Raw genomic sequence first — 16,594 nt, 5'->3', positions numbered from 1 at the left:
TAAACTTATACATTGTCTACCATGTGGACTAGGAAACAGAAATACAGTTGGAAGACTGAGAAAGAGGTAAGCAAGAGAAAAGCATAATTTCCTGGTTTTTCCCCAGTGTTACAGTCTGGTTCCAGTCTGTTCTAGAAAAATGACCTTGGGTGTCATGATCCCTTACTACGACTTTTCTAATAAAATTCACCCTTTGTGAGCTTAGATGAATTTCTATCACTTCCAATAAAAATATTGTTAAAACATATTTTATCGTTAAAAGAAAACACTGGGTCACTTCATATTGGAAAAGTAATTATTTATTATGACAAAAATAAAACTGTTGACTGAAAACAAATGAATGTTACACTATATTGCACCATGATTGTAAATGACCCAAAACCTGTTTAAAAGATGAACATTCCAGAGCAAACAGCATCCTTTTACTTAGATAAGTAGGCATGCAATCAACTCATTATGACGTAATTGTAGAAATAATCATGAGAACCAGCCACCTGAACTTAACATATAAAATGCATTTCACAATAGTAATAAAGTATTAAAATGACAAAAACATGTCTTTTAAACAACCCACCATCAGAAGAACATGCTTTGAACCATTTGCAGGAAGTGATGATGTGAATCATTAATTACCTTTGCAATTTTCTTGGTTAATGCTTATAATCTTGAACCAATGGCATACATTTCAGTTGCTTGGTTAGGGTTCAGAGCAATTTGTGGTGTGAAGATATTTTTTCTTTCCTCAGAACTACTGCAGGGGGCCCACAGAGAGATCTGACTCAAAATTTTGACCTTATAATGCCATTTGTATTTGTTCAGGCTGATTAACTAAGATATACTGTTTATTGCAAAAAGCTTGAATCTTTATGGATACAATTTAAATTTTAAGAAATGAACATAAATATAAATACACACATTTTAATGTAGTTGTACATTCTGAGGCAAGAAGTATATTGAATACGGGACCTAATGCTTCCTCTTTAATGGTCTAAAGCACCAATTTATGTTAAGATGGCAATGTGTGATTATAATCATTATACTCTGATTAGAATAAGTGCAAGAGCAAGGCTGTAACTGCTTTTAATTTTTTTTTTTAATTATGCTCTGTGGACTAGATGAACATGATAAAGTTTATAACAATCCAATAACTGAAAAAAATAACCATCATTTCACACTTTCAATGAAACAGTAGCTCAACTTTTTAAAAACCAAAATTAAAAAAATTTCATAATCCACACTGAAAGTTTACTCCAAGAGAATAAAAGAGGGGTTTCAAGTCCCTGAATTTCCTGAGGGAAAATGTAAGATTAAAATGATTATAGTCTTTTAGGGGATAAAACATGCAAAGAAACTGAGATCAAATGATAGTCATTTGCTATTTTAACCAATAATGACGGAAATATATTCACAGAATACTACAACCACTCAAATTAAAGGATTTTCCTTTCCCTTATTCTATTTAACTAATTAAATATTGAATGAGTATTGGCTCATTTGCTTTAATGAAAACTGTATGTGAATCTGATGCATCATGTTAGCCCTGCTGGTAATAAACAATTAAGAATAAAACAAAAATCTCTTAAGGAATTCGATTCCTTAGTTGTGAATTTTGCATATTTCAAACACAGTTTGGGTGAATGGGGTATTATGGGATGGTGTAACATCCCACAAACTTGAGCAAAGCACCTTGTGGACTGAAAAATGAGGTAACTTTTTAATAAAAAATTTCCAAGTTGGTGCAAGAAAACATTTCCACTCTTTCAGAACGTTGTTTTCCTTTTTCTTTTCTTTCTTCTTCCTTTTCTTTAGGGACTGAACCCAGGGGCACTGTACCATTAGTGACATCCCCAGAACCTTTTTGTTTTTTTATTCTGAGATGGTCTTGCTAAGTCACTTAGGGCTGGTCTTGAATTTATGAACTTCCTGACTCAGCCTCTCTAGTTGCTGGGATTGTAGGCATGTGCCACTGACCCTAGCCAGGACTTATGTTTTCTATTCCAAAAGCCACGCAGAGCACATTATATTATCTCTTCATTTTCAGGAGAACATTTAGATCTAATGTCCTTTTGAAGATTTTATATCTTTAATTTCAAATATTCAGAATTTGTTTCTAATAGCATTCAAATTAACACTATCCAAACATTTCATCAAAGCACATATATTTAAAGCTGACTCTAGGCCAACTGAATACATTTCCCCCCCTAAATTTAAAATGTAGAAGTTGAACATATTTTTCACATTGACCTTTTCTAAAATAGCTTTGGTTACCCAAAATTCTTAAACTATACATTTTTTGAGGAGGAGCCTTGCTTTTGGGTTGTCCTCACAGTTAAAATCAATGAATAATGATGAGACACTATTGGAAAATTTAACCTTCAATATAAAATGTTTCAAATTTATGCAGACATTTATAAAACAAGAACAGTCTGTCTACAGTATATTTTCAATACTAAAAAGTTAAACAGAATTGTAGTTTGGGGTAGCATTTATAGGCAATAAACTGAACTAACCACTTCCATCCAATTAGGAAAGCCAGGAAAATGAACGAGATAAATTTTCCAGAAGAAGGTATTTCCAATATACACCAATGTTTTTTAAGCAGTATATTATTTTCTATGCAATATGGCTTGTTTTCTCTTTTGTATTATCATTAGCCATTAACTCGATTTAAGTTAAATAGTAGTTATTAAATTTCCTACTTGTTTGAATAATAAATGAGTGATAAGGGGGTAGGAATCAAATAATAAATGAGTATGATTTAAAAATTTTTTGGTTCAAAGCCATAAATTAAGAATTTAAGAGAAGTGCCAATAAAACTTATACATATATATGTACAGGACTAGTACACTTTCCTAAAGTACATTTATGGATTAAGTGAGTGCTATTCAGAAACAATTTCATCTATAATTTGTCCTACAACACTAGAGCAAAAAGAAAAAAAAAGAAAAAAGCTTCTATTGTTTTCTACAAAATTTTCTTTGCTTTGAGCGTTCCATGGCTCTTCAGAGGCTACTGTAAATGGCATTGCCTATATTACTCACTGCTTCCATAAGAAAATAATTATTTTCTCTTTATTTTATAGATAATAAAAGTTCAATTATGCTTAATCAAAGTGATTATGGCTATAGTGGTGGTGACATTTAGAAATTTTCAGCACTGAAATTTGTATTATCTTTCCTCTAATGAATACAGAATAAAATATACCTTTAAGCATACTAACACAAGAACTTAAAAGCAAAAATTACATATTTAATTCTCAGTTTTCAATAATTTTATGTATGTGTGTGTATATATATATATATATATAATATTTCAGGTTTTAAGAAATTAAATTACATTAACAATATCAAGTATATTCCCTTATTAAAAAAAAGGACAGTTAATTCTAAAAGAGTTCTCAAGTGAGTTTCAAACAGCAAAATCTCAGAATTAAGAAAGATGCCATATTTGAACTTGCAAAAGCAAGTACATTTTAATTTTAACACAATGAAAATATTTTCCTTAAAATTTAAATTCTTTAGGGTTAGGGTAGAGTGCTTGCCTAGCACCTGTGAAGCACTGGGTTCTATCCTCAGCATCACATAAATAAATAAAAAATAAAGGTATTGTATCTATCTTCAACTAAAAAACAAAACAAATAAACAACAAAAAAACCCACAAAACTTTAAATTCTTTATCCTCCAATTAAAAATAAAATGTATAATAATCTCTTGAAGGTAATATGTGTTGGGTTTCTTACTTCCCACTTATTAGAAACTTTGCTAGGCAATATGTGGAGTGAACAGAGAGGGTAAAAGCTCAAATTATTCCCTTGTTGAACTAATTAGCTGCTGACTTCTAAAGAACAGGTATAATACAAAATTAAGAACTTATCTCAAATATGAATAAAGGCACTAATCACAAATTTACATTTTTCAAATAATATATGTTGGCTGTTTATAATGAATAAAATCAATGCTTCAGTAGTAGATATTGCTTATGTAAAGACATTCTCTTGGAGTAAAGGATGATCAGTTTTCATACTATGTAACAGGAAAGATCTAACGAAAACCTTTTAAAAAGTTTTGTATGAACTTCCTTATTGAACTTTTCCCAATCGTTGGCACAAAGTCTACTTGAATGATGACTTCCTCCTCAACAAACAGCTAACACAGATCACTTCTAATCCAAAAATAACAAAACAGTTTAAAAAAATTACTTAGAAAATTAAATAGTGAATCTTAGACTCTACTAGTATAGCTGTTTGACAAAATACAATCAACTATTAAAAACACTTTCAATATAATGCTGATGTGGTAATATAAAAAATAAACATGTAATTTGATAGAAGAGAACTGAACCAGCCAATCTTATTGGATACATGAAGGCAGATAATTATTTCATAAGAATACTGGAGTACTAAATATACTTTTTCTCTCAGGATAGGTTCGAGAATTTTTCTTAGTACTTATGGTAAACAATAAAACCAAGTAGAAATTCAGGCAAAGTGTGCTTTAGGCAAATGGTATTTTCTTAATTTCCATCTCCCTCCACCACCATCACTCACAACACACACACACATACACACACCCCACAAAGCATCTGTATTGATTTATATCTGCTTTTCTCACTTGTTCTTGATTATGGGTTATATTAAAACTAAACTAAACTAAGCCACTACTTGGTATAGAATAATTAATTAAAAGGTTCAAAATAAAGTTAATTATTTTCCAAAGTCCAGAAAGCTTTCTCTTGGCCATTTTTCTGTTCGAGGGCATGCTACCACTAAACAACTCAGAAAAGTGTTATCAAGTTTATCTCAATTAATTAATCTCAATATAGTAAACTAAATATACCTGAAAACAGCAAAATTTAAATTCATTTACAAATAAAACATTAAAATTAAAATACCACTTTTGAACAGATATTTTGATACTCTTATGAACACTGAATCTTATTTTTGATCCAAAAGAAAAAAATACTGCAAGAATGGAATAATATTCTCTAAATATATGTTCTATACCTTCTTTAGAGCAAAATCACACATTTGAAATAAAAGAATTCAAATTCCTGTCCTCCCTCTTAAATGAAAATATGCAATGCTTACATATTCATATTAGACAACTGCCTCAAAACCTTTTTAATGCTATCCAATAAATAAACTTGATTATGACGTTTCCTGCACTTTGATTTCTGAATTTATGTGGTGTTAAGAATACTACTTTGAGTATTATAGTAATATTATAAAAGCTAGGATTAAATTTAGCAGCTTCCTATAAGATTTTAGAACATGAAGTATACATAACTCAAAGATGGCAACTGTTTCAAGGCTACTCCATACAACATTCTCAAAAATATTTAAAGAAAGCCCCATATTTTTTTAATATTCTGCTGGTGGCAAAAATGCTATTACAGACACTAAATTTTAAGGAAAAAACAAGGACTATTCATACTTCTGCTTTAGTTACTGTCCAAAGCAGATGTGATGTTTTCTTCAAATAATAGCTGAAATTTTGTGGATAACAGAGTTTTGCAAATTGATAGTAAAATAGATTCAGATGTCATATTTTAACTTTAGTGCTGGTGTGCTTTAATAATTTCTGATTATTACCAGATTAATCCAACAGTATTTACCATCCATGCCAGGCTTTCAAATAAATATTTTACCTGGATTAGTTTTTACCAAATGTTGTAAGCACAAAAGTGAACTCAATTTCTTTACATAAATTAATAGTCCACTTAATTTCCATGCTAATAGCAACTTACAATTCTTCCATGAAATGCAATATGTGAGGGAAATAAAGGCAAATATTCATGATGTTTAATCTTTCTAATATGTATCTTCTAGGCAGATTTATTTCTTTAAAGTCTGTCAAAAAGATAAATGATTCATAAAAAGAACAAATATTTAGTGCTGGAAAAATTTGGAAGTAGTACCTGATAATTTCCACTAAAATTCTGTCAAAACTGGAAGGAGGGAGTGGTGATCATGAATGGAAAGAAATTGGTCATAAAGGTTATAACAATACTTTTGAAAACATTAAACATATGACAAACATTTTTTACAAGGCAGTCACTGAATAATTAGAATACAGAATAAGCAGTCAGAAGAGTTCTGTTGCTGAAAACAGTTATGCATTATGTTCATCCAACTGAAGATTAGTGCATTTAAAAAAAGTTAAGAAAAAATCTTTTATGTTCCAGTTCAGCTGCACTTGATTCAAGTGTTGCTCATAGAGGTTTGTGTTGTTATAAATTAAACATGCTGCTGCCTCAGCAGCCAAAGGTACTAGGAAAAATGTTCATGTCATAGAATAAATAGAGCAGTCTCTTTCAAGCTAAAAAGTTATCTTACGCCAATCCGGGAGGTCATCCACTCTAGACCTTGGCATAACCTATACAAAGAAAGAAGTATTTTTAAAATTAATAAAAGATTCACTTAAAAAGATTTTAAATCATTATGAGTCATTGTGGGAAACTGCTTTACTTTCATCTTGAAGATACAGCTTTGGCAGTTTTGACATGAAGACTACAAATGCCCCTCCCCTTTAACTGAAACCACTTGGAAAAAAAAAAAAAGAGCAAGAACGTCACCTTACCCTCTTAAACTCCTAAGAATGAAATACCTACAGACAACCTTAAAATCATGGGTCAAAGCATTTCTATAACACATCTATTATACTGCAAGCATTTCTAAGGAGAAAACTAAGAAGTTAGGTTGATATGAAGAAAAACAAGTTCCTAGATATAAACTATATAATCTATGTATAACACACCTTGGCTTAATATCCACTTTCAAATTCTTAGAAAAGAATACACCACAATGGCATTTATCTCAAATGTTTCTTGTCTAGAAAAATTTCTTGTCTCCCAAAAAGGCTTCTGATAATAAAGGAGATGTATACTTGTGAAAAACTGGAAGCTTGGGTTTAAGTCCTTGCATAAAATATATAATTTCTTTAAACATTCTGTTCCTTTATAGTTCAGGTGATATAATAGTTTTCTCTCACTCAAAAAATTATAAAAGTTAACAAATGAACAATAAAAATTTTGGACTGTGAAAATTTAATTCAAAACTTATTATTGCTAGACATGGTGAACCACACCTGTAATCCTGGTGACTCAATAGGTTGAGGCAAGAGGATTCAAGTTTGCGGTCAGCCTGTGTAACTTAGCTAGATATAAATAGATAAAATAAAAATTATTGCTTTTTTCTAGCTAAATATTACATTTACATTAAAAATTATAAAAAAGTTATAATTTTGTTTACTAAAATAATGCAACCCTCTAAGTCTGAGATACAGTATAAAAACCACCTTAATAACAGTAAAAGAAACAAAGATCCAAGAAGGAAACAGGTTTGCCTAAAAAAGTTGAAAGGATCCATATCTCCCCTCAGGTTGATTAACACTTACCCTTCTCCTGTTAAAGCACAGCAAGACTGAATGTGCCATGGATGATCCTTAATTGAACTAAGGGTGAGGTATTTAGAGATTTCAGCTGCCGTCATACACCCTTTCATATCCTGTTTATTTGCAAAGATAAGGACTGCAGCTTTCCTTAAATCCTGCGATCAATAAAAAATCTCTATTATGTGAGATATTATTAGTCAAACTAAAATAATGAAGTAAAAGTGTAAAATATACTCAGCAGACAGTTATAATGGAATGTTCCTACTTTAAAATGATCAGGCACTAATAATTAATTTTAAAATTTTGTTGAAATAAAAATAATCTCCATCACAATTTAATGGCCCAGTCTAACAAAGACAGATTAACATAAATCAGATAGTTAAAAGTTTTATCTTTATATTTGGGCAAACGGAGTTAAATTAAAAATAAAATATACAGATAGTCTTGGTGGTACACAACCATAATTCTAGCTTCTCAGGAGGCTGGGGCAGGAGGATTGAGTTCAAAGGAGCTTCAGTAACTTAGGGAGGCACTATGCAACTCAGTGAGACCCTGTCTCTATTTAAATATAAAAAAGGGCTAGAGATGTGGCTAAGTGGTTAAGTGCCCCTGGGTTCAATCCCTGGTGGGGTGGGGGGGGGGGGAGAAAATATACCAGAATCTGAAATATAGACATATGGCTAAATTTCAATGTTGTGAAAAGAACTGAAATAAAAAAATACACATAATAAGTATAAGAGGTTTAAAGAACATGGAATATATTTCCTACAACTTAGGTACAGTAAAACACAGTAAAAGTATAAAAATAAGCAAAGAAATAATAATCACTACTTTTAGGATACTGGACAACCTCTGAGAGAAAAATCACATCAAAAGGTTTCATAAGAATATTTGTTAGAGGGGAGTGATGGGAGGCAAGGGAGTATGGGGGTAGGAAGGACAGTAAAATGAATCAGATATTATTACCCTATGTGCATATATAACTACACGACTGATGTGATTCTACATCACCTACAACCAGAAGAATGAGAAGTTATCCTCCATTTATGTATGATGTGTCAAAATGCACTCTACTGTCATGTGTAACTAATTAAAGGAGAATGTTACAATTATCTCATTATTCATTAAATAATTTAATAATTATAATACTTGGGGAAAGCTAAAGGTTTTCTTTTTTCATATCTCACTTATCACACTTTATTCTAAGGCATGCATAAGAAATTTCAACGTGGAAAAAAACACTGCAGAAACAGTAGTAGCCTATAAATTAATGTCAGGCTTTTTTATGTTTGCAAAAGTAATCAAATTTTGATGTCAAGATTTTCAATATGTACTCATGATTTTCTAATATATTGGAGTACCGATTTTCAAAGTAGCTTCTAATTATCAATTGTATTTCAAGCAATGTCTGTGGTGTTATTTCCTTTTTCACATCAGGAATTTTAGTAGTTTGAGTTTTCTCTTTTTCTTCATTAGCTTGGCTAAGATTTATCAATATTATTTATTTTTTCAAAGAACCAACATTTTATTTCATTGATTTTTTTGAATCTATACTCAAATAAAATAGAAAATCATGAAGACATCAACAAATTTCTAGACACATGATCTTCCTAAATTGAATCAAGAGGATATAGAAAATTAAACAGATCAATTTCAAGCCATCAAAAGCCTACCAGCAAAGAAAAGTCCAAGTCTAGATGGCTTCTCAGCCAAGTTCTACAAGACCTTCAAAGAACTTAAACAAATACTCCTCAAATTATTCCATGAAACAGAAAAGGAGAGAACCCTCCAAACTCACTCTAAGAAGCTACTATCACCCTGATACCAAAACCAGACAAAGAACATCAAGGAAAGAAAACTTCAGACCCTATAAATATCCTTGATGCACATAGATGAAAAAAAATCTTAAAATAATGGCAAATAGCATACAAAACATATTTAAAAGATACTGAACCATGATCGGGTAGGATTCATTTCAAGGATGCACAGTTGGTTCCACATACAGAACCAAATAAAAATAATATATTACATCAACAGACTGAAAGACAAGATCACATGATTATCTCAATAGATGCAGAAAAAGCATTTGATGAAATTCAGTAATCATTCATGTTCAAAACAGTAGAAAAACTAGGGATAAAAGGAACATATATCAACACTATAAAAGTACCTGTGCTATACCCAAGGCCAATATCATGCCAAATGGAGAAAACTTGAAAGTATTCCCTCTAAACTCTGGAACAAGACAGGAATCCCCTCTTTCACCACTCCTATTTGATATAGTCATGGAAACCCCAGCAGGGCAATTAGATAGAATAAATTAAAGGAATATGAATAGGAAAAGAAGAGCTCAAACTATGCCTATTTGTCAATGACATGATCAGCAGAAAGCTTCTAAAACTCATAAATTATTTCAGCAAAGTAGCAGGGTATGCAATCAACACCTATAAATCAATTGCATTCCAATACACTAATGATGAATCAGCTGGAAAAGATCTCTACAATGAAAACTACAAAACACTAAAGAAAGAAATTGAAGAAGACCTCAGAAAAATGGAAAGATCTCCCATGTTCTTGGATACGCAGAATTAATAGTCAAAAAGGCAATACTACCAAAGGCACTATACAGATTTAATGCAATTCCTATTAAAATTCCAATTATGTTGTTCCTAGAAACAGAAAAAGCAGTCATGAAATTCATTTGGAAAAATAAGAGGCCCAGAATAGCCAAAACAATCCTCAGTAAGAAAAGTGTTGCAGGAGGTATCACAATACTAGACCTCGAATTATACTATAGAGTTATCATAACAAAGATGGCATGGTATTGGCACAAAAACAGACATGAAGATCAAAGGAATCATGCATACAGTTTCCTCATACTTGACAAAGATGCCATAAACATACATTAGAGAAAAGAGCCTCTTCAACAAATGGTGCTGGGAAAACTGGAAATCCATATGTAGCAAAATGAAATTAAATTCTTGTCTCTTGCCCTGCGTAAAATTCAACTCAAAGTGGATCAAGGACCTAGGAATGAGACCACAGATTCTGAATCTACTAGGAGAAAATGTAGGCTCAGCTCTCTATCATGTCGGCTTAGGAACTGACTTCCTCAATAAGACCCCCAAAGCGCAAGAATTAAAATGAAGAATTAATAAATGGGATGGTATTAAACTAAAAAGCATCTGCACAGAAAAGGAAACAATCAAGTACATGAACAGAGAGCCTACAGAATGGGAGAACATTTTTACCACCTGCACCTCAGATAGAGCATTAATCTCCAGATAAAAACTCAAAAAACTTAACATCAAAAAGCCAAATAACCCAATAAATAAAGGGGCAAAGGAACTGAACAAGCACTTCACAGAGTAAGAAATACAAATGGTCAAAAAATATGAAAAAATGTTCAACATCTCTAGCAATTAGAGAAATGCAAATTAAAACTACACTGGGATTCCATCTCACTCCAGGCAAAATGGCAAGTATCAAGAATACAAGTAACAAACAATGTTGGCAAGGATGTGGGGAAACAGATACACTCATACATTGCAGGTGGGACTGCAAATTGGTATAACCACTCTGGAAAGCAGTATGGAGAGTCCTTAGAAAACTTGGAATGGAACTACCATTCAATTCAGTTATCCCACTTCTCTGTCTATAACCCAAAGGATTTAAAATCAGCACACTACAGTGACAGTCACATCAATGCTTACAGCAGCTCAATTCATAATAGCCAAGCTATGGAAACAACCTATGTGTCCTTCAAGAGATGAATGGATAAAGAAAATGTGGTATATATACACAACGGAATATTACTCAGCCATAAAGAACAAAATGATAACATTTGCCAGTAAATGGATGGAACTGGAGTATATATGCCTAAATGAAATAACCTAGTCCCCCAAAATCAAAGGCTGAAATTCTCTCTGACATATGGATGCCAACCCACAAGGGAGAGTGGGAGAGGAAGAATAGAAGTCCACTGGATTAGAGAAAGGAAGGAAATGAAGGAAAGGTAGGGGGAATGAGAAGGACAGTACAAATTAATCAGACATCACTTTCCTAGCCTTGTATCTGAATATATGACCAAGGTAACTCTGCATCATGTACTATCACAAGAATAGGATTCTAATCAGAATAAGTTATAATCCATGAATGTTTAATATGCCAAAAGACACTCTATATTAGTCATATATATCTAAAAAGAACAAATAAATTTTTCAATATGTAAAGTTTTACTAATGATGAAATAACCAATACCACTGTACACTAATCATTATAAAAAAGCAAAACCAATATACAGAGACCTGACACCATTATTTTTTGAAGATATGTTTTCAAAACTTACCTCATGAGCCAACATTCTGTATAATTCTTCTTTCGTAATAGCTAGTCGTTCCCTGTCAATACTATCAACAACGAGAATGATGAACTAGAAGACAATTAAAAAAAAAAGAAAGTAAGTTGAATGTGATGGTGAAAAATTTTCTAATTTACTCAAGTGATATTAGTAGCTTCTTCACATAGCATCGTCATTCCTATAAAATAGATAGTGCTATTATTAGTCACCAAGAGCTTACAGAGTACAAAATGTTAATAATAAGATGATAACTGATAATTTTAATAAACAAAAACTGTAACCAAGTTTATTTGTTAAAGTGCTTTTTGAATATATACTATGTAATAATATTTGCTTTTAAATGTGAATAAAATTGATTTATAAAAAGAAACAGTAATTTAAAGAATACTTTCACTAAAACATTACTCTATTATTCATTTACTAATAATCAGCTACATATTTGAGACAGTCTCCCACTTATTGGAAAGAAAAAGTTAAAACAAATTAAGAATAATACTAATGTATTGGGAAGGTTTGCATTTCTGTAATCACAGCTACTCCAGAGACTGAGGCAAGAGGATCTCAAGTTCAAACTTAGCAAGATCCCTTCTCAAAAAAAAAAGTTTTAAAGGGGCTGTGGATGTAGGTCATGCATCATTTGCGTAGTATGTATGAGGCCCTGCATTCTATTCAGTACCACATACAAAGAAAGTGCTAAACTATGTTAAATTATATGTATTGGTGTTAATATGCTAAAGGATCATGCAGGTGAGATGAGAGAAAGGCAAGAGAGCCAGGACAACTGGAGTAATCCATTGGTGAAGGTGTACACGAAAAAAAATTTGGTCTTGCAAACAAAAATACAAGGAACTTCAAACAAAAATAAAAACAAAGAATGAAAGTAACTTTGCTAGGTAAAAAAAAGATAGTAAGAAAAGGCATCTAGCTCAAACACCTTATACAGAAGATAAATTTAAAAAATGAGATTATATGGTGCTAAAGATTATGTAAAGTAGGGTGGTAATCTAAAATAAGATAGAAAAGATGGAGTTAAGTTATAGAAATGACCTTAAAACTAGAGAGAAACAACTAGAGCAATCTAAATGTAAACTGAGAAGGGTTTAAGACAAAAGCAAAGAGAAAGAAATACAGCAAAGGAAGAATGGACAGAATACCAAGAATTACATGTGAGTTAATGAGAGGAAGATGTCAGGAATTAACTCCTTAGATTATAATGTACCTTTTGGATGTCAGTCACTTCAATGCATAGAATTTTTAAAAAGCAAGGGGCTGGGATTGTGGCTCAGCAGTAGAGCGCTTGCCTAGCACATGCAAGGCCCTGGGTTTGATCTTCAGCACCACATAAAAATAAATAAATAAAATAAAGATATTGTGTCCAATTACAACTAAAAATATTTTTTTTTAAAAAAAGCAAGATGACAAGAGTGAACAAAAAGATTAGTGAAATACCACACAGATCAGATCCCTGTCTGGAATCTAAGAGTGCAAATGCTAGGTGTCATGCTGGTGTTGCAACAAAGGCCTTTATTTTTCATAGTAATTTTGATATTCTTACAGAAATAGTTTATTGAAAGAACATTTCATGCATATGGTATCAGTAATAAAATCTTTTTATGAACTAAGGGCAAGTCGCCTAGAATTTCATCAATTTCAAAAACTACCCTTCTGAAGTGTTTTAAATACACTTGAAACATCTAGAATTAACTTTGACCTATTTCTCAAAGGTGAACTGCTCTTTCACAGCTGAATTTAACTGAGCTTTGGAAAAAGTTATTTATGCTGTTGACAAATGTATATTAATCTAACCTATAACAAAAATATTTGCTTATCTACTCTTCTGCCTCTCCTCACCCCCAACCTAAATAAAATAAGTACTACCACAAGTGCTGAATATTTGAAATAACTCATCCTGGTTTACTACTTACACACTGCATTAGAATATAAGCACACATACAGTTATGGTATTACAATATATATCTTTTTCTTAAAAAGGCAACTTTGTACACCAAAAATTCTTTCCATTTCACTTTCTCCCAAATCCAGTTTTTAAAAGGCTTCATTTTAAAAAATAATTCCTGAGGAGTACCTCTTTGCAAAGAAAAATTACATGGATTCTATTTACACTAGCATTCTCAAGAAAAACCTCTCATCATCACTGTATGACCTAAGAAAAAATAAAGCAGAAACTGTAGATATTCCAGATTTGTTCCACAGGCTATCTCTGAAGTAATAAGATAATTACATAAGTGATAAAGAACTCTGAGGGATGCTGCAAACTCATCTTTTTTTTTTTGTTTTTAAACATTACAATACAGTCTCACCAAAATTTTAAATATTCATTTGATGCTATTTGAAAATATTATGTTAAATCATACTTAAAAATATTTTACTCCTTCTTTAATCATGTCCTATTTTATTTTTGCAAGATTTTGGGAAAAGTTGTATAATTTCTCCTAATGTTAAATTTCTCCAATACTTAGAGATATTATAATATTGCTAAAAGAATAAACTGTGAGCGCCTACTCAACAGTAAGAACTCAATAAATAATCACTCCCAATACTCTTTTCCTTGCCTTTTCTATTTAAAAAATCTGAATTCTGTATAAAAAAACCAATCTTATTAAAAGATAACTGTCAATAATCCTAATTTACATTCTATTTTCTGTTTCTGTTTCTTGTTAAAATTCAGAAGTATTCTTGGCATACCTCTGTGTTTGAGTAATATGTGTTCCAAGATGACCGTAGGGACTCTTGACCACCAATATCCCACATAAGAAAATGAGTATTCTTTACAACTATTTCTTCAACATTGCTTCCTATAGTTGGAGAAGTATGGACCACTTCATTCATTAAGCTGTTGAAAAAGACAAACACTATAAAAACTCTCTTGTACATTTTGAGAAGAAAAGTAAGTTTTATCCCTATATTTTAAGAATGAATCAACCTTTCTCAAAATAAAAACCATAAGCATACAAAATAAATACTTGGAGAACATTTGTGCCAATAAAGATCTAGACAAATGGGGGCTAGGATTGTGGCTCAGCAGTTGAGCGCTCGCCTCACACGTGCGAGACCCTGGGTTCAATCCTCAGAACCACATAAAAATATATAAGTAAAATAAAGGTATTGTGTCCAACTACAACTAAAAAGTAAATATATATAAAAAAAAAGATCTAAAAAAGAACAAGTACTGAAGACTTTTTTGTTGTTGTTTTTTGGTATTGGGGATTAAGCCCAGAGACACTTAATTGCAGAGCTATATCCATAGCCCTTTTTCTATTTTTATTTTAAGATGAAGGCTTACTAAGTTTCTCAGAACCTCGCTAAGTTGTTGAGGTTGGCCTCAAATTTGTGATCCTCCCACCTCAGCCTCTGGAGTTGCTGAAGACTTTTGTTTTTTTAATAGAATGAGATGTAAACTTGATTTGGATAGAAGGGAACACTGTAGTGTGAGTCTGCATTTCTGTGGGGAAAAAAATTCATATACCACCAATTTTTTATTATTTAGGTCAGAACCAATGCCTCATCCTCAACCAAGTTTCTAGGTGACTGACCATCAGTTTCTGCAATGGCAATCATTGGAGAGTAGGCTATCCATACGCATGGTGGTACACACCTGTAATTCCAGTTACTCAGAGGCTGAGGTAGGAGAATTAAAAATTCCAGGCCAGCCTGGGAAACCTAGCAAAACTTTGTATCAAAATAAAAAATTAAAGGAGCTGGTGATGTAGTTCCATGGCAGAAAACTCCTGGGTTTGATTCCTAGTAACACACACATATGCACAAACATGCACATCAAAGGCTATGTGAGAAATTTAAGACCTAGGTCAAAAAATTAGTGCAGTTGGGTACAGTGGCACACACTTCTAATTCCAGCAGCTTGGGAGGCTGAGGCACGAGGATTGCAAGTTCAAAGCCAGCCTCAGCAAAACAGAGGTGCTAAGCAACACAGTGAGACCCTGTCTCTAAATAAAATACAAAAATGGGCTGGGGATGTGGCTTAGTGGTTGAGTCCCCCTGAGTTCAATCCCTGATAACCCCCCCCTCCCCCAATCAGTGTAGTACAACCCAAATTACAGACTTAAAAAGACCATGGGCAAATAAAAATCTTACATAAAAATGAACTGTATATTTATACTGCCATAATCATTAAATTATTTAATTCAGCATGTATTTGCTGACAATATGACAAAGTACTGTGTTGGAAGAGGCTTCCAGTTTTCTCCTGAGTTTTATATATATATTTGAAGCTACATGAAATTATAATAAAGAGAGAAATTTCTTAAATATATATATTTGTTGTTTAAAGACTTTTAAAATATTAAAATACACAATGGATAATGAATGAAAATGTGTTAAAAGAAGCAGTTACTGAACTCTGAAACAAACCACAGGTAGTAAGTTTTTAGCAAAGTAACTGAAAAATAACATGTATTGCTTAAGTGAATATTTCTGGTGAGCCACAGACTGATGCACATTTGTCTTTTTATTTATTTATTTTTTGTGAGGCTGGGTTTTGAACCCAGGGCCTCCTGCATACTAGACAGGAGCTGTGCTGAGCTACACTTCCAGCCCTAGATTCATATACTTTTAACACAAGATGTGGAGGGAAGAGATGAGAGCTATGCAATCCTGTAAAGTACTGTATTATTATTTGTAAAAATGCTTGAGATCCTGATCCATTTTTGTAAGTTAACATCTCATTGGCACTGAAAGGATCACTGTATTAGCACTTACAGAATAATAAGAGTTACTTGGATGAGTGAACTGAACTCTTAATTAAATTTCTTAAAGCATTAATATATTACTCTTAAAGTTTCAAGTTTCTCCCTTTTGTGAGCTA

At 32.1% G+C, this 16,594-nt stretch overlaps 1 protein-coding gene across 2 annotated transcripts in view; it reads right to left on the bottom strand.

Annotated features, from left to right (window-relative positions):
• Window positions 1-330: 330 nt before the first annotated feature.
• Arl5b (ARF like GTPase 5B) overlaps window positions 331-16,594 on the bottom strand; it is a 29,688-nt gene continuing 13,424 nt past the window's right edge. For both annotated transcript variants that reach the window (XM_026407739.2, XM_026407740.2), the window contains 4 exons: window positions 14,458-14,605; window positions 11,740-11,823; window positions 7,395-7,546; window positions 331-6,374 (listed from right to left, as the gene is read on the bottom strand). In XM_026407739.2, the coding sequence (XP_026263524.1) occupies window positions 6,326-6,374; window positions 7,395-7,546; window positions 11,740-11,823; window positions 14,458-14,605 (433 nt within the window). In that variant the 3' untranslated portion in view covers window positions 331-6,325. The remainder of the gene's footprint in view (window positions 6,375-7,394; window positions 7,547-11,739; window positions 11,824-14,457; window positions 14,606-16,594) is intronic.

The sequence above is a fragment of the Urocitellus parryii genome, chromosome 9 (genome assembly GCF_045843805.1).
Source record: "Urocitellus parryii isolate mUroPar1 chromosome 9, mUroPar1.hap1, whole genome shotgun sequence".
In the NCBI taxonomy this organism is placed as follows: domain Eukaryota; kingdom Metazoa; phylum Chordata; class Mammalia; order Rodentia; family Sciuridae; genus Urocitellus; species Urocitellus parryii.
Note: the sequence above shows the minus strand (reverse complement) of the source record. Positions and strands in the feature narration are given on the sequence as shown.